At 38.3% G+C, this 24,050-nt stretch overlaps 2 protein-coding genes across 19 annotated transcripts in view; both read left to right on the top strand.

Annotated features, from left to right (window-relative positions):
• Positions 1 to 24,050, top strand: part of LOC100679361 (SNF-related serine/threonine-protein kinase) — a 738,484-nt gene that overhangs the window by 358,374 nt on the left and 356,060 nt on the right. The gene's annotated exons all lie outside the window — the stretch shown is intronic.
• Positions 8,837 to 9,989, top strand: LOC116417045 (baculoviral IAP repeat-containing protein 7-A-like). Its single transcript, XM_031928120.1, has one exon. The coding sequence runs from the start codon at positions 9,011 to 9,013 to the stop codon at positions 9,566 to 9,568; it is 558 nt and encodes a 185-aa protein (XP_031783980.1). The 5' UTR covers positions 8,837 to 9,010; the 3' UTR covers positions 9,569 to 9,989.

Genomic DNA, 24,050 nt, shown 5'->3' with positions numbered 1-24,050 from the left:
ACGTTGAGGACGGAACTTTATTTTTCAACTATGAGTGCATAAATGAGTTGTACTTTAAATTCAGTTTGGTCCCGAATCCAGAAATTCAATATGGCGGCTAGAAAATGGCGCCTGAAGCGCAAAATTTTGCCCAAACTTTCACGAATTTTTTTCTGGAATATAATGCATTCGACGAAAAAATCAATAAGAATAAAAAGTGCTTAGAATCAATCAAGGAATATGTCTAAATTTTTTCACTGAGTTTTGAGCAACTTTTTTATTTTTGCCAATTGGCAATTTATGACAAATTGGAAAAATTCATCGAATCGTCTCGAAAAAATTCAGATATACTTCTTGGTCAATTCTAAGTACTTTTTATTCTCTAACTTTTTCTTATATAACACTTTGTTTTTGAGTAAAAAATCAAAAACCTTAAAAAATTTGAGTTATGCAACTTTTGGAATTGTTTCATAAACTATATTGAATTCTCAATCGAAAAAGTCTGAATTTAATTACTATATTCAATTTGCCGAATTTTGCCAAAAGCTTTTGTAATGTTTTTATCTGAATTTCAAAATAGTGAATCATCATTGAATGTTCATAAATCGATTTTGAAGAATCTTTAGTTTTTTCACTCTTTGTCTACTATACTGTTAGTGTTCTAAATATTAGCGTTAATATTTTACTTGTGTATTTAGCTTTTCAAGTTTTAAATTGTAATGGCTCCAAAACGCCGGAGAAATGTAAGATCTCAATCAGAGTCTGAAGAAGATTATTCTGATGATAACGATGATCATAATATTTTGGTACCTAATCCAGATGATTCGGGCAGTTCTGGTCAGAGTGACGAAGATTCTGGTTCTGAATCTATTGATAACTTATTACTGAGTACATACGCAGAAACTTCTAATAATTATACGAATGATCAATCTAAATTGGAAAATGAATATATTTAGAAATGGATCGACGGAGAAAAAAGTTATTCCTGCAAAGTTGAAAATGAAATATTATTGATAGTCATAAGAAAGACATTAAAAATATGAGTCCAGTTGACCTATTTGAGACATTTTTTTGCAAAGAAATTAAAAATTATATTATAGAATCAACTAAGATGAATAATTGCAGTCTAACAATGTCAGATTTGAATATATTTATAGGAATAATACTTTTCTCAGCATTCAATAAAAGGAAAAGTCAAAGAGATTATTGGTCCAATGATCCCTTTTTATCTAGTGATGTAGTGAAATCGGCTATGGGACGCCGTACATTTGAAAATATAAAATCTAAGTTGAAATTATCAAAACCAGGGGATGAAGATTGCAATGATAAAGCTTGGCGAGTTCGTCAAGTCATGAATCTGTTTCGTAGAAACATAAAATTGTTCGGGTACTTTCAAACCGCGATATCTTTAGATGAAATGATGGCCAAATGCTACGCTAGAACTAGTATGAAACAGTTTATTCGCAGCAAACCAATTAGATTCGGTCTGAAATTTTGGGGTCTATGTACATTAGATGGATTTTTATTAGATTTTGATCTATACTGTGGGAAGAATTCAACTATTGGGGATAAATTAGCCAAATGTGCTTTAGGAACTCGGGTAGTAATGAACTTACTTGACAATTTTTTTTCAACGCTAACTTTTCGTAAAGTAGGCCTTTACCATCTATACATGGACAATTACTTCACAATCTTAGACCTTTTTGTACATTTAAGAAAAATGGGCTTACGTTCCACTGGTACTATTAGAGAAAATAGGATAAAAGAAAAAAATTATATTGATAAAAAATCAACAAGAGGCACATACACCACAAAGCACGATCAGAAGAGCGGAATGAATTTAATTACTATTATTGATTCTAAACCGATTTCAATAATTTCTACAGCATCTGGAGTAACACCACTGTTACCCTCGAAAAGATATTCAAAAGAAGTAAAATCAAAAATAGACATACCTTTTCCTAATGCATTTCATCTTTACAATAGTTTTATGGGAGGGGTTGATGTTCATGATGGCCATTGCAATGATGTTATGCCATGCATTCGATCAAAAAAGTGGACGTGGGTGGTTTTTATTAGATTACTTCAGGCCGCTGTCACCAATGCAGTAGTACTTTATAATTGTGCTAATCCAAGTCACAAAAAAAGTTCAAAAGAATTTCTGATGGATATTGTGAAATACTATCTGACTAGACCTAAAGTTGATGACATTGTTCATGAAACAGTATCCCTCAAACAACAGAAGCTCTGCTGTTGCAAGCCATGTGTCATTAGGACAAACAAATTTTGCAAAAAATGCAATAATTTTTATTGTAAAACGTGTTTTATAAAAAATCATAACAGTTCCTAAAAAAAAAATAAAAATTATAAAACTATAAAAAATCAAAAACATAAATAAAACCCTAATAAAAAGCGAAAAAAAAAATAAATAAAAAGATAAAAAAAGACAAGATGCTTTGACTCATTCACCTCCACGCGGTAAGTGTCGGGAAACGTTGTACATCAACGGCTAAGAAATGAGAATTTTTCAATGCGAAAATCATATCATCTGGAATGTGAGAGATACTCGGGCACAAATTTGAAGTAAATTTGCTCATAATTGACCAAAAAGTGCACATGGAACAAAACATTTTAAAGTTTTTGATATTTTTTTTAGTTTCAAAAAATCTTAAGAATTTTAAGGTTTTTGATTTTTTACTCAAAAACAAAGCGTTATATAAGAAAAAGTTAGAGAATAAAAAGTACTTAGAATTGACCAAGAAGTATATCTGAATTTTTTCGAGACGATTCGATGAAATTTTCCAATTTGTTATAAATTGCCAATTGGCAAAAATAAAAAAGTTGCTCAAAACTCAGTGAAAAAATTTAGACATATTCCTTGATTGATTCTAAGCACTTTTTATTCTTATTGATTTTTTCGTCGAATGCATTATATTCGTGAAAAAAATTCGTGAAAGTTTGGGCAAAATTTTGCGTTTCAGGCACCATTTTCTAGCCGCCATATTGAATTTCTGGATTCGGGACCAAACTGAATTTAAAGTACAACTCATTTATGCACTCATAGTTGAAAAATAAAGTTCCGTCCTCAACGTTAACACAACAAGAAATTGGATTTTAAAAAAAAGTATCGAAATTTTGCATTTTTTCTTTTAAACGTCGCCATATTGGATTTTTGAGTGAAAAATACGCAATTCTGATACCAGAAATGGAAAGTAGAGAAAAAAATACTTCAGAAAAAGTATGTTTGCTTTGAATATATCCGTGGAATATGTGATAGATTTACGGTTGAAAACAGAGTTACGATTTCTCTGTTTTGGACGTTAATGGGTTAATATGACCAGCAGTTAGAAAGGCCTTGTGCTTCCTACTCTACGCATCTACAATAGCTCGAAATTATGGATTATATAGTCGACTTTTTGGGTTTTCGTGACAGTGCTGACAAGTTCATGATCAAACAAGTTGCTGTTGTTTCTTTAAATAAAGAGTATATCACTCACTGGATCGCAACTGCACTCCATTCATTCTCAGACTTACCTATCAAAATACAAGTACACAATAATTGGCATACAAGTAACGTTCACGGTATAGAGTGGTTCGAAGGAGATATTCCATACCGTCAGCTTCACGCTAATCTTAGAGAATTAGCAAGAACAGCAAGACAGATTTTTGATCGTGGTGCTGAAGAGACTAAACTTATACAAAGTATAACTACACGCCATATAGAAAATTTGGAGGATTATAACTGTCCATCTACATATCATTTACCAAAACGAGATATTTTCTGCTGTTATCACGGATCTCTACATCACGGTACTCATAATTGTGCTTTAAATAATGCCTACAGACTTAAAGCATGGGTTAACAAGAACATTGCTCTTTTGACTGCCCTGGATGCTCACTACAGTTATTCGGATCCAAGACTCGTTTATCGAACACCCGCTGATTGTACAGGAGCTAGCGGGTCTTCAACGAGTATACGTGTTGAACCATCTAGTACTCTGGATTATTATTATTCAAAACAACAGAAGAAAAATATTAAATATACAAGACCTCCAACACCTGGTCGCACATTAGAAGAACCAATATACGACGAGGTTTCGAACAGTGGCTATTATACAAACTCAGTACCGTCGCCTAAAATAAACTCTACGTATATACAAGATGAACACGAATCAAATACGGGATGCTCTACGCTTATTAAGAATACCTTCAGCGGGTGTATTCCCTGCCGACAGGATTCCTCGGACATTGACGAGACCGACGGGATGCATATTTAATACAGATATACACACACAGCCTGGATCTCATTGGGTCGCTTTATACATTGACAGACGGGGCCACGGAGTCTTTTTTGACAGCTATGGAGTACCGCCTGTTTTTCCACACCATATAAAAGCAGTGCAGCGTAATACTATTTTTTATGAGTGGAATACTCTACAATTACAAAGTCTAAACTCTAAAGTGTGTGGTCAGTTTTGTCTGATGTTTTTAGACTATATGAAACGTGGTTATTCATTAGAGAGATTTTGTAAATTATTCACTACTGATTATAGGAGAAATGATAAAATTGTAGAACGTTTTTATAACCGTCTTCGTGGTTTCACAGTAAAATTTAAAAATAGTAGTAAATATAAATATCATGTAGGTAGTGGTCATAAACGTCATACGAAATATTGTATTCAATCATGTAAACCTAAAATATAAACAATTTGTATGTAACATTCCAATTATCATTATTATAACTATTATTAAAAATAAATATTATAAAATTTTATACTACTTTTCTGAATAAATTAATATAAAAGACATTTGCAATTGTTTAAAAATTATTTATTATTACATTTTTCCTTATTTACCGAAACTGAACATATATCCTGCACCTATTATTTATTTAGTTTTACATAATTATTATTGATATTTATTATTATTATTATTATATTCATATGAGCGTGTATAGACGCTCTCGAGAAGGCGCTCGCGTGCACACACACATATGCCTGAATGTGGAGATGTGTGTACACATATGCATACATACGGACGTGTACACATATGCATGCATACGTACGGACGTGTACACATATGTATGCATACGTACGTGCATGTACACATATGTATGCATACGTGTTAGAAGGTGCAGAAATCTACCTCACTAACACATAGTTAAAAGGACGCCACATATACACGATGCATTGACAGCTGCTGAAGGGAGGGGGTAACTCCCACAGACGCTACAGCCACGCTATATCGCTGGCTAGAGGGGAGAGGTACACAAACCAACCACTCTGTCAGCCATCTTGGACCTAACCTTGTACGAGCGTCAGCTGGTCTCTACAACGGCGGCCATCTTTGTCCCCATCCTTGTACGCCGACTGAGGCTCTCACCTCCCCTCTTTGGCCGCCATCTTGTCCCTATCCTTGCACATATACTACTACTGTCTCGCCCAAAGACGCGAAAGAGTTAGATTCTGGACCATTAGACGTTTGCGTGTACCTCGACGACATCATTATCTTCGCAAAAACCGTAGAAGAACATTACGAGAAATTCGCGAAATTATTAAGAAGATTAAAGGCTGCGAACTTTAATTTGTCGCCGGATAAATGCGATTTTCTTTGCACAAAAGTAAGTTTCTTAGGACATTTGATAAGCAATCAAGGAATCTGCCCGGATCCTAAGAAAGTAGAAGCCGTAAGAGAGTTTCCGCGACCGAAAACTGTTAAAAACATACGTCAATTTTTGGGATTAGCTGGTTATTATCGAAGGTTTATCGACGGATTTTCAAAAATAGCGAAACCGTTACGTAATCTACTCAAACAAAACATACCCTTTGAATGGAACGAGAAAGCACAAGAACCTTTCGATATACTGCGAGAGAAATTATGTAAACAACCTGTACTAATTTTCCCCGACTTCTCAAAACCCTTTATACTCACCACAGACGCTAGTCTGACTTGCATCGGAGCGGTGCTTTCTCAAGGTACAATAGGCCAAGATTGCCCAATTGCATATGCTTCTCGGGTGCTGAATGACGCAGAGACTCGTTACGATACGTTTGGCTATGGTCTTTGGCATTTCAGACAATATTTATTAGGCACTAAATTCGTTGTTTGCACAGATCATTTGCCACTATGTTGGTGGAAAGACTCTAGAGATCCCGATTCACGTACAAACCAGGCCAAATCAATCTTAATGCTGACGCACTCTCTCGAAATCCAATCGAAGAGAATACAGAATCAGTAATGCTTATTCGCGAAAGCACAGAAAGTCATGCAAAAACTCGAGTCGAAAATGAGGACCAATCACCCCTAGAGTCAGCAACCACGGAAGTTACGCGCGCAGGTAAATTAAGTCGGTCTGATTACAAAGAAAACCGAAAGAAAATTCCCAATGCAAATAAGGCGACTAAGGAACTTAGGGGGAAGGAGAGATCAGAAGAAAATGATAGCGCATCTACTAATAATATTACTAAAAAATCTTATAAATTACCTGTCAGCAATCAAAGTACGTCAGAAACAATAAATCTCGACGATATTGGCACACATAATGTCAGTAATCAAGGTCAAGAAACCATGGTTAATCATGAAGTCAACGATTCTATTATGAATTTGAATACACAAAAGCGTTCAAAAAGTTATGGCAAAATGTTTGCCGAGATCCTAGAGCAGTTGTCGATGCACAAGGATAATTATTTGTATTTTTTATCCTCAATGCATCAGCCCTGCGATGAAGGAGCATGACTTCTACAGTGCCGCGATTACACGTATTGACTGCGAGAGAGTTAAGAATAATGCCGAAAAGCAATAAACGACATTTTATCATAATATTACGGGGAACGCGAAAGTATCTCGAAAATCACAAAGAATTTAGTTTCCGGTTAAAAGCAATTAAAATCATTTATTTTAAAAGAACAAATCAAATTAGTCTTGCAAAAAGCGTCTCGATCGAAAATGTGCGATGGGACGACGTAATTGATAAAATTCGAAGCATATTAAGGAGATTACAAGTAAAGATAATAATTTGTAAAGGCACTATTACTTATCCGCGCTTAAGCGAACGCATAAAAATTATTGAGGAGGCTCATTATTCTGCCATATGCGGACATAAAGGCATAAATAAAACCTATAAGCGCGTAAAGCAAAATTTTTATTGGGAAAATATGAATACAATCGACATACAAATGTATATTCGGAAGTGTTTACCTTGTCAATTAAAGAAATTAATTCGAGTCAAGACTAAACATCGTATGGTCATAACGGATACACCTGTTCAACCCTTTGAAAAAGTTGCTTTAGACATAGTTGGCCCGTTTCCGCGAACAGAAGACGGACACGATAATATATTAACAATACAATGTTGTCTAACTAAATATTCTCTAGCGATCGCTCATAAAGATACAACGGCGCGATCATTCGCAGACGCTTTGATAAAACGTTTCATCTGCACTTTTGGCGCTCCTATTTTGGCCAATCAAGGGACAAATTTTTTAAGCAGTTTAATGAAACGAGTAGCAAAAAGATTCAGAATCACACAGTTTAAAACGACAGCCTTTCATCCACAGTCGAACGGCTCTCTTGAGAGAAGTCACCATGTACTGAGCGAATATTTGAAACAATTTATCTCGCAAGACGAACAATGGGACCAGTGGCTAGAGATGGCTGCTTTTTCGTATAATACGTCCGTACACGAAGCGACACAACACATGCCTTACGAGTTAGTTTTCGCAAGATTGGCTCGTTCACCGTCGAGCGACCCACTCGAAATAGAGGACAGACTTCCGACGTATGCCGATTATATTATCGAATTAACAACCAGGTTGAATAACATTCAAGAAATTGCGCGAGAAAAATTAATAGCAGCCAAATGGCGTGCAAAATATTATTATGACAGAAGTGCAAATCCACAAGATTTTAAGGTTGGCGATTATATTTGGCTACTTAAAGGAGGAAAAATTCATAAGCTAAAAGACCAGTACGAAGGTCCCTATTTAGTCGTAGATATACTGCGTAATGGTAATATTAAGATACAACTAAAAACTAATAAGTATAAAGTAGTACATATGAATCGCGTACGTAAATCATACATTGAACCAGAAAAGACTAAGTCTAAATTAATTAGATGATACATGTCCAAAATAGTTTAAGTATAAAGTATATAAAGCATAATTACAATATTAGCATTAATCGATTAAACAAGTGAGATAAAAATTAAAAAAAAAGGAGTAGAAAAATAATTGTTGAAATCTACATTCAAAGAAACTAAGCTTAAGAAAAAAATATAACCAACAGATCAACGCGCCTCAAGATACACTGTGATCTGTAAGACTGTACTAACAAACTTGGTAGTACCTTCGTAGCAATACTAGACATGAATGCTAGCGTCCTGATGGCGATTATATAGAGATATGCGCTTGCGCCCCGATGGCAATGATATGTATATCATATATATGTCGATTATAGGCATAGGCAAGCGAGAATCAGTATTAAGCAAAATCTTGTCTATGCAACGAAAATCGTATAACTACTGTAATTCGAGAAAATCCAAAAATTCTACCTCACAGAAAAAAAAAATTTTAATAATCCTCAAATATGCGGGAAAATCTTCATTACAATTAAAATAACAATAATCATGACATCAATTCTTTCATTGTGTAATTAAACTTGTTCTTTCTTTTACTTCTCCACCACAAACTAACAACGATCATTTTAAATTATCGCCAAGCAAAAAATTAACAAGGATCATTGAAAAATTTTTATTTAATATAAAAATTAATGAAAAAGTACAAATATATGCTCAATTTTCACTCACAAAGATATAATTTTTACTTGGACACAAAACCAATTATCACTGAGTTAAGAAGAATCAAGTAGTTAACGATTTCAACACTCGTAAAACATTAATACAAGATTTTACACGACTCAAAGAACACAAAAGAGGAGCAATTCTGTTTTATTGTTTTAGATTCCGCCTAAGCCGAAGAATCGAACTCTGGGACAAGTTACGTTGGGTTAAACTAAGAATTACACTGAATTGAAAATGGCTATATGTGATACCAGTGCAAGGGATCAAGCTCTAATTAGAACCTTACTGAGCATATCTGAACAATCGTCAGGTCCTAAGCATCCTGAATACATAGCTTATAATGACAGACTATACACTTTGATATTATGGTTAGAAGGATTAAGCCAGAAGCCAGAAATCTTAGCAGAGATGGGCCTCTGTTATAATTATTACGAAAATCAAGTCTATTGTTTTTACTGCGATTGCAAAATGTCTCGACTTCAACACGGAGAGGATCTATGGATTATACACGCTATCCTTGCACCATACTACAATTATCTAAGAACCCGGAAAGGAGAAGAATTCATAGAAAAAGTATATACAAGTGTAAACTTTAATAGAAAACCACCACCAAAGAGTCTACATTGCCATGATCAATATTCTAGTTCGGATAAATCAGATATAGTAGTAATGAAACCACTGGATTGTAAAATATGTTTCAGAAAGGAAGGCAAGATCCTTTTTCTTCCTTGTTCTCATTTAATTGATTGCGCAGAGTGTGCCATTAAATTAGAAGAATGTTGCATATGTTAACAAACAATCGAACATATGATTCATGTAAACTCTTAAAGAGGAAACATCTTGACGATTTCATCGAACATGTAAGATGAGGATAAAAAGCATAAAATTATATCTAACCCGACCACTCGGAAAAATTAAGAACCATTATATGACGATTTCAACGAAATTTAGATAAACTATTATCCGAACCATTACTGCAAGAAGAGTTGAAATAAATGAATATATAGAAGTACGATTAAAAGTAGATGATAATATTATTGATATAAGAAGAATTAGACATCGCGTGCAGAACCATCGTATAATTAGCTGAACAACGAACAAGAACTAATTCATTAAGGAAGCAGCCACGAGGGTATTCTTAAGCCGACTTCATACACCACTGTAACGTTTCAGATCATGACTTCAAAACAATAAACAAGTAAATAGAGATTAAGAACAAGATATATTTTAAGGGAGGATCGGGATTCTTTTTTCTATCATGTTACGTTCGAGTTAATTAACAAAATATTTGATGGCAAAAGAAATATTAAATTTCTAGTAGGACCAAAGACGTAACATTGAAAAAGAGAACATGATTCTTTGCATGCATTAGTTATAGAAGAGAATTAATAAATTAAATTGACAACTATTACTAAATATTAAAAATTACATAATCGATGAGGCTACTACATAGTGATACCAAAAGAATCATATACTAACATAAAGGAAAAAAAACCGCTGCCAATTCTTCGGCACGTAGCTTCCTTCAACATTATGTTGTAACGCCCCGTACAAGCTCCGCAAAAAACTATACAGAATAAAAACTAAAATATATTGAATACATTTTTAGATTTTACGCGAGTATCGCGCTCCCCCATTTTCAATTAGGATGAGCCCGCGCTACAGCTGACAGCGCAACTTCAGCAGCGCCACGAGCCAGCGAGCGGCGGTAGCAGCAACACCGAATGAAGAGGGAGAGCGCGCTACACACCATATATATATATATATATATATATATATATATATATATATATATATATATATATATATATATATATATATATATATATATAGAAGCGGCGAGCGCAGCGGCGCAAGAGAAGGAGAAGCGACGGCGGCGGCGTAGCGCGCGCATATTATAAATTATTTATATGAATGGGTTTTGTACATAAGTGTGAATGTCTGTGTGAAAGTGTGAATGTGGAAGTATTTTCGGCGGCACGATCCCCGTTCGCTCCGAGGCCTATAAAAGGACCCGCACGGCCAGTATGAGCTCACTATCCGAAGCGCAACTAAAGCGCCTAGTCCCTGCTTTTGAGCAATTTATGCCTTGAGCAGGTAAAAGACTTAGAATATTTTCAAATATTTCTACACTTATAAAAATTTCGAGTTAGGCACGATATCGCATCATAAAGCATATCAGTTCTAGACTTAGAAAAATTCTAATTCTTGTCAAAATAATTTTGAAAAATTTTGTTACCTAATTTAAACTTGTAAAATTTCGAATACGATCAGATAACGCAAATTTAAGCGTGTCTGCATAAAATCTCTTCTTGTAACAATACGTTTCAAATCAGATTACACAACTTAAACGCGTATCTGTTAATTTTTGTATGTAAAAATCAAAAATCAATTTACCCATTTAATTTTTCTGATACTTAGAATATATGCTAGATATACGCAATATTCTATTATTTATTTATTTGAATATATTTATTTTTGTTATAAAGAACAAAAATCTCTTTATTGCGATAAACCTCCACTACCCGGACCTGAACTATCATAATTGAGAATTATTATAAAAATTTAAAATCTTTCTATTTAATCTGTTGTCAGAATCACGACGCAGATTAGTAAATGTTCGCCACTTTTCAGATAGTAAAATCAATAGATTTTGTATTCTTACATAAATTTAATTACTACAGGACCGAGATAAGTCGTGACTGTTTCAATGTATTACTTTAATATCAAAATTATTTTACTTCATATATATTTCTATAAAGTTTTTGTACTTTTTCGTTTGATAGATAAAATTATTTCTAATAAATTGCATAAACATAATCAATTATAATTCTCTCTCTCTTTCTTTCGCATAGCTATAATCGTTAAACTGATCTCCAAGAGTCATCACTCTCTCTTTTTTAACTGACACTCTATTTACTATCTTATATATTTGTAAACAGGGTGTTAGTTTTATTAGTTGATATATTATCTCTGCCATTTTCATTTTCTTACACACTTTAATAAAATATATTTTACGTAATCTTTGTAATAATTACATTTTGATGATATCGTTTCCTCACCACCAAGCGGTAGATATCTCGGCGCGTTTTTTTTTTTTTTAAGGAAATGTAACAGTTTTCCTTTCTCAACATTTTTCTATTAACTAAACTGAAATTATTTTAAATTTTCTTTTACATTTCCTTAAAACAATGTTTTATATCTCATAATTTAATGAGATTTACATATAAAAGTGTTAAAATGAATGATATATAAAACTTTGTTTAAAACGGTATCCCCAATCGCATAATATTTTCTAAATTAATTAACCAATAGTGTGGAAAAGTGATACTTTCCACTCGATTTACACCAATTTAATAGCATGTTTTTAGTGTAATAGAACAAAAAAAAACGTAATTTAATGGACAATATTATGCAAAATGGCCTAATCCACTTTTTTTTGTTTATTTCGAATCATTTCTCAATAGTTGATAGATACATATTATTTAATGAATTATATTTCTCCTAATAAAATAAGATAAGCATCTTTGCTGTACTTAGGCCAATTTTGTTTTATTACATTTAAGTCGTCGACCCTTATCCATTTATTATTTTTCCGTAACATGTTCGTATAATGTCCTGAATTGATATTATTACCATGGTGGAATATTGCATTTGTAATTTTAACTGCGAGATTTCATTTCCAGCCAAGAAAACCATGAGATTTCACGTCTTTGCCACGAAGAGCATTAAATTTCAATAGTTGCCGCGAAGAATATGAGATTTCACATTTTCGCCACGAAAACTAACGGATTTCACGTTTTTGTCACGAAGACTAACAAATTTCAGATTCTGATAAAATCTATGAACTGTGACGGCCGAGTGCACGTCAAATGTCTAACGGCTAATCATGTACTAATTGTAATAAGATTATTGTTTCAGCAAGCTGCCAACGAGCGCCGAAACGAGCGAGAACGAGAAACGAGGCAAGATAGAGACAGAGAGAGTGAGAGCATAGGTAGCGCGGTTGCCGCCTGGCCGCACAGCGTTGGCGAGATATGACAACGATGTGCCGACGGCCGGGAGAACCGCGACTAGAGTTAGTCTCGCTGCGCTATCCACATGAGCAGCTCGCGCTACTATATACGCGGATTTGTTGTGAGTCCTGCGAGCATCTCGAGAGCGAACGATATTCGTCCGTGCGTTACTGACGAGTTGCTGCGACGCCCGTCCGAACTGTTACATCTCCACGTCCGAGACTGGACCACGTCCGTTGCGTCAAGTACTACTGCCACTACTGAGTTGTAAGTACTTGCACTCTCACTCTCTCACGTCGACAGGGTAATATCTCTCGTCTCTCTTTATCGTTCGTCGAAGTGTGTGGCGTTTGTACCTCCGTGTATAGTTACAATTGAATATACATTTCCTTATCTAAACTTCTCGTGTGTTATTTTATACGACCCGACCTACGCCGCCTCCGCGGGCTCGTGTAAAAACGCGTGCATGATCTGAGTCGGCCGAGCCGTGCCTTCTGCACGCCCGACGTTAATTTACAATAAACAGGGCCCTTCTGGAACGGTCAACGACCTAGCGGCCAGCGACAGCGAGCGTATACATTGTTTACATCGCGCGCCGCGAACCGAGAGCTCGAATTCTTACAGTGTCGCCCGTTAGGCAGGGAATTTTTGGCTGAGTGCGAGTGAGACGGATGAACTATAGTCAGTATAGGAATTCAAACTATTGTATGGATTTTTGAGAATTCTTTTTGCACTCTGATGCAATTTTTATACTTGACTACTGTTTAAGCCGTAATCTCGCAGTTCAACAAATTGTTGTGTTATTAGGAATGTTAAGGTATAAATCGCGATAATAATTTAGAAAAATTTCGCGAGATCTTGAGCCTGGTTTTGTGAAAAAAATAGCTGTGTAGTTGAGTACAGAAACGTACGAATCTACATATACAATCAACACACAGCCGCTCCGGCGTATAATTGCTTTTTCGAATTCGCGTAGAAAAATTTTTTTTGCATGATAGAGGGAGTTAGTAACATTTAAATTCACAAATAATTTATTAAAGTGGAATTGTTTTTTTTTTTTACAAATTAGTAAGTTTTTTTCTCTTTCTCAGATTTTAAAACTTGTAGCACAAAACGTGCGTGATTACTTGCTCTGTCAGGCAATTTATCGCGGTTCAAAAACAAATCATTGTTACCGTTATAAAAATTTAATTGAGTGATTAAAATTAAATCACACGTATTAATCGAAAAAGCAAACGTGTGTTCCAGTGTCGATAACTAGGTATTAAATTCACTTCGAGAGTAACTTGGATTGTTGAATCCTGAGTTTTTTTTTTGGTTGTGCTGAATTTGACTCGGCTCTGCTTCTATTAAATGTCAGAATACTCAACGAGCACAATGTCTTTAACTGGCTCGTACATAGACTTAAGCAGATCGCATGTAGCGATACAAGACCACGTAAGATCGATGGACGCGAATACGTTAGGTTAAGCGTTAGATTTCTTAGGTTTGCAGGATAGGGGGGCTGATGAAGCCAGAATGCGTCGATTGTTTAGGTGCCTAGCAGGTGACTACGCGCCAGAAGACTTCCATCCGTCGCTAACCCTGTTAAATTCTGAGGAGTTATTTAGGTCGCGGGCGACACGACGCGCGTCGTACATACCAAATTATATCCCTCAGGAAGTCAGCGGCATATTTGAAGAAGAAGAGCGGAACGCGAATCAAATAAGTCTAAGAATTTTGCACCAAAGAAATGCAATCAGCAATCCTGATGCCGAAAGTCAGGAGCAACAGGCGTATCAGCCTACGGATTGCAGCAATCCAAGCGGCGTCGAAAACGAATTCAGCTGGTTGGAACCAGTAACAATAGGGTTCGGTCAACCACTACATAGAGAACAGGTTCGACAACCGTTAGCAACAATTTTCGGTGGTAATCCGTGCGATAATACTAGCACGGTAGGGAATGACGTTATTGAGAAAAGCCTCGAAAATCCAGATCAAATAAGAATAGACGTGAATTCCCCAGAATTAGCGGATGAACAAGAGAGAACATCGAACGTCGATTTCTTGATGTATTTAGCCAGCGACGGCTGCACGTATAATTTACCGAGAAGAGTCGTCGACGACCTATTAAAGAAAGACGACGAAATCGCACAGTATAAGAAAATACGAGATGAGGCGTGCGAATATATAAAGAAATTACGCATAGCTAACAGCGCTCAGAGAGAGCCCCCAGCGTGTAGTACCCGTGTAGTACCCCGAACATCAGAATTTATACGGTCGAAAGAAGATGCACCACCATCAGAAGGGACCAAGAGTAAACACGTAGATTTTAATGAGACGTACACGACCAGGTATTTCGAACCAACGAACAAGAATCTCTCAACTTCAGAATTAGAAGATAGCAACATATACTAGCAACCTCAGCGAAGGCTAAGTCAACAGTCGACACCATACAACCATACGCCTGGCCAACTACGGCCGATTCAGCCTCCGTATACGTCACAACAGTCGAGTTACGAGAGGAATATCTTTTCACAGAACAGAATGGCACAACAGGCACAAGTACTGACATGTCATCAAAGCCAGTGTTGCCAGACGTGCGATCAGCATAGAATAAACCAACCACAAAATACTGGTGATTCCCAGCAAAGGAGTGGGAATGCTTGGAGAGAGGGGGACCAGCCAATACGTCCGAATCGCCTGGTTTCAGAACGAGGGTCAAGCAACCTACAGACTAATACGTCTGGATATTATGACTCTAACCTCCAAAATACGTTGAGAGAGAATTCCGCCGATATTAACGACAAAATACGGAAATGGAATATAAAATTCGGAGGCACGTCAACAGAAGATGTAGAAGAGTTTATCAGATTAGTGGAAGGTTGTAGGAAACTAGCTCGTCCAAGGATTTCAGAGGAAGAATTGTTAGACGCGTTATCACACACCACCTCTTTACTATCAGGAAGAGCATTGAAATGGGGTAGGGTTGAACGTCCGAAATGACACACGTGGAAAGATTTCTGCGAGGAAGCCAGAGCAACGTACGGCATGACAGACGAAGAGCGCTCACAACTAATTGTGGAGGCGAGTTCACGTACGCAGGGACCACACGAAGACGTAAACGATTACTACGTTAGCATGGTCATGATATTCAACCGTATGCTGGATGCCCTACCAGTTCGACAACAGCTGGATATTTTATATCAAAATATGAATTCAGAGTTAAAATTGATTTTCGGTCGAATGGAATTCGAAACTCTAAACGAATTCAAGAGTAAAGCTGTGAGTGCCGAGAAACGGACGAGAGCAAAATCACGTTACAAGCCACCCCCTACTCCGGAGAAATCTATGCTACCAGGAGCGGCTTATAATCCACAGGAGAAGGCAAAGAATAAAAATCAGCCGGCGATAGCAGCTATCTGTCCAACGGATGCAAAGGAGCCACCCCTCTGGTTCAAGACTTGGGTCAACAACAATTACCCTTCAATAGCGAAGAAGGATAACTACGGCCGTCAGAACTAAAATGGGTCCAATAGATCTACCCATGGTAAGAAGAAAACCTTTGCGGAAAATCAGCAGACGAAGTCTACAGTGCCGACAGATGTGAAAAATAAGTCCGACTCCAAGGAGGCCAATAAACCATCTGGAAATTCGAGTGACTCAGCAAACAAGGAAAAAAGAGAACTAGCTTGCTGGACTTGTAAGTCACCGGGCGTTACGAAGAAGACGTGTCCCAATTATGCGGGAAAAGCCAAAGGGGAACAGTAAGCGAGATCCGTACTGACCCCGAGGTTAATTCAGGGATCTCGGCATCACAGTCGACTGAACAACTAAATCCGACTGCAATAGCACACTTTGCAGCGATCAGTAGTAACGCTGTTTTATCCGACCAGCGCTGGTGGCTGCAAGTGCAGGTAGGTGAATTCAGGGTCAGGGCACTTTACGACCCAGGAGCCACTCAAACTTGCATCGGGGCTACGTCCGTACAACTAGCCAGTGCATGTAACGTAGAAATAAAACCATGTGACGGAATAGTCGCCTGCATGGCGGACGGTAAAACCTCAATGGTGACTAATTTAGGCGCTGACTTCGTTCTACAATTCGACGCCAGGCTTAACCCTCGTGAACGAATGTTAACGGTTGAAAATTCAACCGAAGTCATAAACGCCTGTGAAGCGGTAACAGACGGAACCACTCGTCCGGTCTTAGCTTCGATTGGCCTGCAGGATTTGCATGAAGGCCAGAAACGGATGTTAGAAGAATTACTCGATCGGTTAATTCCTAAAGATGATGGGCCGCTCGGCTTTACGAACTTGGTGAAGTTCGATCTAGAGGTAGAGACATGTCGTCCGATCAAGCAGAAATTCTATCCGGTTTCGAAGAAACTCGAAGAAATGCTCTTTTCTCAAGTAAGAGAGTTACTAGCAGCAGATATCATCGAGCCTTCGTTCAGCGACTGGGCTAGTCCCGTGTCGATTGTGCATCGACTTCCGCAAATTAAATAAAGTTTCCAAAGTAAGCGCTTACCCCCTAGCTTTCATGGATACTATCTTGAGTAAGCTTCAATGTGCTCGTTACATATCGACGATAGATTTGAGCAACTCTTACCATCAGATAAAAATAAAAAAGGAAAGTCGACCGTATACAGCATTCAAGGTCCCGGGGATGGGGTTGTTCCAATGGAAACGTCTCCCGTTCGGCTTAGCTGGTGCTCCTGCCTGCTTCCAGCGTATGATCGATTCCTTGATTACGCCCGATCTCGAACCACACTCTTGCAGCTATTTGGACGATATTATCGTCTGTACCGAAACGTTCGAAGACCATTTAAAAGTCTTAGAGATCGTGCTGACGAAGCTAGCCAAAGCACGATTGACTATAAATCGCGAGAAAAGTCATTTTTGTCAATCGGAAGTGCGGTATCTTGGCGTGCTCGTCAACAGGGACGGTTTTCGTCCGGATCCGGATAAAATCGCTCCGATTATCGAGTACCCGACTCCGAAGACATTAAAACAACTGCGCAGGTTTTTGGGAATATCGTCGTGGTACAGGAAGTTCCTCAAAGATTTTGCAACGATAGTTGAACCTTTAAATCGACTGCTTAAGAAAGGAATAAGCTACGTTTGGGGGGAGAACCAAGAACGCGCGTTCGAGTAAACTAAAATGCTGATAGCATCCGCTCCGGTTCTCCACCGACCAGACTTTAATAAAACCTTCTGTCTACAATGCGACGCTTCTGGCACAGGCCTTGGTGCTGTTTTAACGCAGGTGATAGAAGGGGAAGAACGTGTGTTATCGTTCGCGAGTCGCACTATGACTCCGGCGGAACGGAATTACTCAGCGAGCGAGCGTGAATGTTTAGCGGTTCTCTGGGCGATACAAAAATTCCGTCCGTACGTTGAAGGTTGCCATTTTCTGGTAATTACCGATCATAGCAGTCTCAAGTGGCTAAGTAATTTACGAAATCCAACTGGACGTTTAGACAGATGGGCACTTGAATTGCAGGAATATGATTACACGATCGAACATCGCAAAGGCTCAATGAATGTGGTTCCCGATGCGCTGTCGAGACTTTACGAAGAAGACGACGCAGAAGAGACACGTCCGATTATTGCGAGTATTACACCAGAGGACGAAACAACTGACAAATGGTACACCGAATTAAAGAAGGAAGTAACTGATAACCCGCTAGAACTTCCTGGCTGGAAGTTATTAGGTGGGAAATTATATACCTACCGGCCTGACGCATTCGTCGATGATGTTTTCGAAGATGAGATGCTTTGAAATTAGTACTTCCGAAAGAGAAAAGAGCTCAAGTTTTGAACGAGTGTCATGACGAAGCGACGTCAGGTCATTTTGGCCGCAAGAAAACGCAAGAAAGAGTCGCCCTGTCATACTATTGGCCATCGATGAAAAATGATGTGACAAATTACGTCCGAAGCTGCTTGATCTGTCAGCAATGCAAAGTTGAACAAAGAAAACCAGCTGGTCAGATGGGCAGTCGCAACTTCTCGCATCCATGGGAAACAGTTGCTGGTGACGTAATGGGTCCGCTACCAAAGTCTACTTACGGTTATGAATATTTACTGGTGTTTCAAGACATGTTTACCAGGTGGGTAGAATGCATACCTATATGAAAGGCCAACGCTCAGACCATCATTAAAAACTTGAATGAGCGGGTTTTTCTACGGTTCGGAACGCCAAAAGTCTTCTTTTCCGACAACGGAACAGAGTTCCGAAATAAGGCTATGAATAAATTCCTAGAGGAACGGGGAGTACACCATACGTACGCACCACCGTATCACCCTCAGCCGAACACCGTAGAACGTGCGAACCGCACGATTAAAACGCTGATCCGCGAATATATCGAGGGTCATCATAAAAACTGGGACGAACATATAGCAGAGTTCGCATTCAGTATGAACACGGCTACACAAGACTCACTCCAGACTTCTCCGGCGATGTTAAATTTTGGTAGACAGCCGAGCCACCCCAAATCTCTGCTTCGACAAGAGGAGATTGAAGCTATAGCCAACGAAGATCAGATCGCTATATCTGAATGGAAGGCTAGGATGGAGAAGCTGAGAGAACTCCAAGAAGCGGCTAACGATAACGCTCAAGAAGCGCAAGCGTGCCAGGCCAAATATTTCAACAGCCGACACCGAAACGTGGAGTACTCAGTAGGCGACGAAGTCTGGAAGAAGAATAGAGTACTGTCATCAGCAGCGGAGGGAGTGTCAGCTACATGAGCTCCACCGTTTATCGGCCCCTTCAAAATCAGCCGTATACTGAGCCCAGGTATTTACGAACTAGTTGACCGAAACGGAACGGTTAATGGACCGACTGCTGTCGAATATTTGAAAAAGTATCACAATAGAGAAGAAAACGACGGTGAGCCTATCACAGCAGCAGACGGCTGTGAAGTTACTGATCAAGTAGACGACATCAGGACTACGTCCGTCAACAATGAAGAATCTAACGCAAGTAGCGAGCGACCGAAAAAGCGAGGTAGGCCGAGGCAAACGCGGTTACTCGTAAAACGCAAAACACTACCGGCGAAGATTGTAAACCCGACAAAAACCGTAAGCGTCGAGGTAGACAAAGCGAAACGCGGAAGACCGAAAGGTTCGAAAAATAAACCGCGTGACGTTCCGAATAGTTTGTCTCCTAGGAAAACGGGAGCGCAAAAGGCGGCGGATACGGTTGACAATTAAAATCATGCGATTAGAGAGCTTCATTCTTCTGTATACCGTCCCATTCTCCACTCGTAATTCCCTTCTTCCCACATAGACGGCTGAACGCAAGATGGACGACATCAGGGAGTTAGCAGAGGAGATTGTGCAACAAATCGTCGAAGAGTCGATGAGTCACACGGTCGACGACACGCCAGCAGTACCGGCCAACGTCCCATCCGGATTAGAGGTGGGAAGCGAACTGCTCAACCGGTCGATCTTTGCTATCCCGGAATCACCGACCGAGATCGAACTGAGGAAGCAAGCTCTGCTGAAAGAACTGCAGGTGATAGAAGACGCACAGTTTGCTCAGGCTCTAGTCAGAAGACAGCAAGCGAGAAACCGAGCGACGCAGCTCAGAACCGAGCTGATCGCTGCGCTGGAAGAAGCCATCGCTATTGGATCGGAAATTAAGGAAAAGTATGGCCACCTGCCGGATTTACCTAAGGGAGACACAACCCTAGTAGAATCCGTGGCATTTCTAAAGGCCAAATGCAAAGCGAAGCCGCAACCATTGCCAGCGCCACCGGTTGTCCCGAAGACGGCTCCAACAGCCGTAAGGCCAGATTCGACCAGCCATCAGCCCGACACGACGTCGAAAACCACGGCCGCTCCAGCAGCAACAGCCGTAAAGAAACGGCCGACTCTAACCAACGAACAGTTGAACAAAGAGTTCGACCGTAACCGTGAATTGAAGCGTCGAGCGAAAAACAGGCTGCCGACTTACACCGAACCTGGACCGCAATGCCCCATTTGCGGATACCGAGGTATTGCTCGATTGGACGAGTGCCCCAATTTCAACGTCCATGGAATGGACTTAACGTACGGCGACAAGTATAAGAAGAAGTAGAAGAAGAAGCTCAGGCTAACGGCCGAAACACTTCATTTCCTCCTGTACCTTACCTCAATCCCGTGCAAGGAAGCATTTTGTTTTTACTTATTTCTCTTCTTTCTCTCTTAATGTTTTTTTAGAGGCAAAAGACTGCCGTACTGGCCAATGGCCGTATGTAAAAAGAGAGTCGAGAGACTAAAACGAACTATTTTTTTTTACTTCTTTCATTATATGTATTATCTAATTAATGATGATAATAAAAAGTCAAGTTTTCCTTGTAAAAATTGATATTTATTACAAGTTCTTATTACCCAATTAGACATGACTGAGTGCGAGCTGGTACACCTGGCAGGGTACACAGCGTCTGGGGGAGGGTGTTGTGACGGCCGAGTGCACGTCAAATGTCTAACGGCTAATCATGTACTAATTGTAATAAGATTATTGTTTCAGCAAGCTGCCAACGAGCGCCGAAACGAGCGAGAACGAGAAACGAGGCAAGATAGAGACAGAGAGAGTGAGAGCATAGGTAGCGCGGTTGCCGCCTGGCCGCACAGCGTTGGCGAGATATGACAACGATGTGCCGACGGCCGGGAGAACCGCGACTAGAGTTAGTCTCGCTGCGCTATCCACACGAGTAGCTCGCGCTACTATATACGCGGATTTGTTGTGAGTCCTGCGAGCATCTCGAGAGCGAACGATATTCGTCCGTGCGTTACTGACGAGTTGCTGCGACGCCCGTCCGAACTGTTACATCTCCACGTCCGAGACTGGACCACGTCCGTTGCGTCAAGTACTACTGCCACTACTGAGTTGTAAGTACCTGCACTCTCGCTCTCTCACGTCGACAGGGTAATATCTCTCGTCTCTCTTTATCGTTCGTCGAAGTGTGCGGCGTTTGCACCTCCGTGTATAGTTACAATTGAATATACATTTCCTTATCTAAACTTCTCGTGTGTTATTTCCTACGACCCGACCTACGCCGCCTCCGCGGGCTCGTGTAAAAACACGTGCATGATCTGAGTCGGCCGAGCCGTGCCTTCTGCACGCCCGACGTTAATTTACAATAAACAGGGCCCTTCTGACCCTGGTTATAACACGGCAGGAAAGTATTAACCGAGTGTTATAGAACATCAAAGTGTATACAATGAAATCTAAAAAGGGTTCAAATGAATAATAAAATAGTGATCGAAAAACCGCCATGAAAAAACACACATGCGTAACTGAAAATCTTGTTGTTAACGAATTGGTAAAACAGAAAAACAGAAAAAATCGAGCCTAGGTATAGATTAAAATCCATTCAATAGAAGCTGAGATCGAAGCGATGCAGTTTTCAGTTATATAGAGTATACAGGGTGAGAAACAAAATTTTGAAGCTTAATATCTTTGAAAATAACTGGTTTCATAAACAACCCAAACATAGGGATCGAAGTGCTATACAATGCTAACTAAATCCAAAATTTGAACTTGGTTATTGCCTTTTTACTCCAGTTATCGCGTCCCATAGTAAAAAGACTTTTTTCAGTTTTTGATGTTTTTCTCCGGATCTGCTGCATAAAATGACTTAAAATTAAAGTGATATATAGTTATAATTACCTTTAATAATCATATAATTTTTTAGAAAGATTCGACATTTACTTTTCGAGTTATAACGGTTTCAAAAAATTGCACTTTATGGTGTATAATAAATAAACGACGAACGATAATATGAATTCTCCACGGTAAAAAGATAGGTAATTTTATTTTCTTTCATGTGCATATTATGCAATTTACTTTTATAAACTTTTTCAATAACTTTATTAGAAAAAACTGGATTTTCGAAACTAAAAAATTGCTATAAAAAAAACGCGCCTACAAAATATAAAACGGACTGTTTTTCCATCATTTTATAGTAAAAACAAAGAAAATGAGAGTTGGTGGATTAAAATCCACTAAGTAGAAGCTGAGATACAGATGTCTACGAACGAACGAACACACACACACATACATCCGTACGGACATTTTCTAAAAACACTATTTTTCGACTAAACATGTATCAAAACACACTTCCTAAATGTTTTTACACAAACTCAAAAATTTACTATTACAAGGATTCGTTAGGAAGGAAGCAAAAAAAAATTACACAAAAAAGAAAGTTTTTAAAGAGTAAATACTATTAATATTATTAAAAATAACGATTTCATTCCCGATAAAGTACAGAGACAATTATAAAGGAGTATATAAAATCAAAACTATTTTTGAATTTAAATTAAAAAGAGTTAAAGTTGCTTACATTATAGCCATATTATATGTACTTGCATGACAATTATTAAGAATTAGATCTAGAAAAACCAAAACAGAATAAAATCAAGAAAAAAATAAAATATTAATTAAGCATGTAATCGAAACCAAAATTATTATAAATTTTTTTGCTTTCAAGCGATAGAATATTAAGTAATATTAGCACCTATACGAGTATTGTCAAAACAAATGATAACTACCTTATTTATAAACAAATACTGATTACTATAATTAAGGATATCCGATGTAAAATGTTAACCAAAATATATATGCAAAGAGAATACAAAAAAAAATATGTTACTAAAGAAAAAAATACATTTTCATAATTATAAAGCATGTTATATAAATATATTGACCCTATTGCAAAATCTCACGTGAGATGTTACATGAGATCTCGCCTGAGATCTCACCCGAGATCTCATGCCAAAATCTCATCTGTTATTTTGGTCCGGAAGCTGCCGGATCCTCTTATTTATTCAAAAATGAGTTTTTTAATATTGGTAGTCGCCTATAAGGAGGAGCCTCCCCCCAAATAAGTTCAACTAGGAAACCTAGTTAAAACTAGGTTTCAAAGCATTTTAGACATTTTTTCGATTTTTAAATTGAAAAATCACGTGAGATTTTGCAATAGGGGAGAAATAATGTAAACGCTCGCAAGATAGGGAAATAAGATTTAGAAACGAAATTCACAAAAATTAATTGTGAGCGTCAGAGGCTCACCTCAGAACGCTCATACTAGAGGGAAGGTGTGAATGCTCACTTTCTTTCGCATTTTAATATATTAAAAACAAGTAAGCTTAGTTATTATAAGCAAATCAATCGATACTCTTCCCACTAGAATGCAGTGTATATTAAGCCACAGAGAGCGCAGCGCTATCGGCAAGTGACACATAAGTCACGCGCTCTGGAATCTCGATGAGCCGACAAAGAGGACACCG

The sequence above is a fragment of the Nasonia vitripennis genome (genome assembly GCF_009193385.2).
Source record: "Nasonia vitripennis strain AsymCx chromosome 4 unlocalized genomic scaffold, Nvit_psr_1.1 chr4_random0003, whole genome shotgun sequence".
Classification (NCBI taxonomy): domain Eukaryota; kingdom Metazoa; phylum Arthropoda; class Insecta; order Hymenoptera; family Pteromalidae; genus Nasonia; species Nasonia vitripennis.
This window is presented reverse-complemented; position numbering and strand designations above follow the sequence as displayed.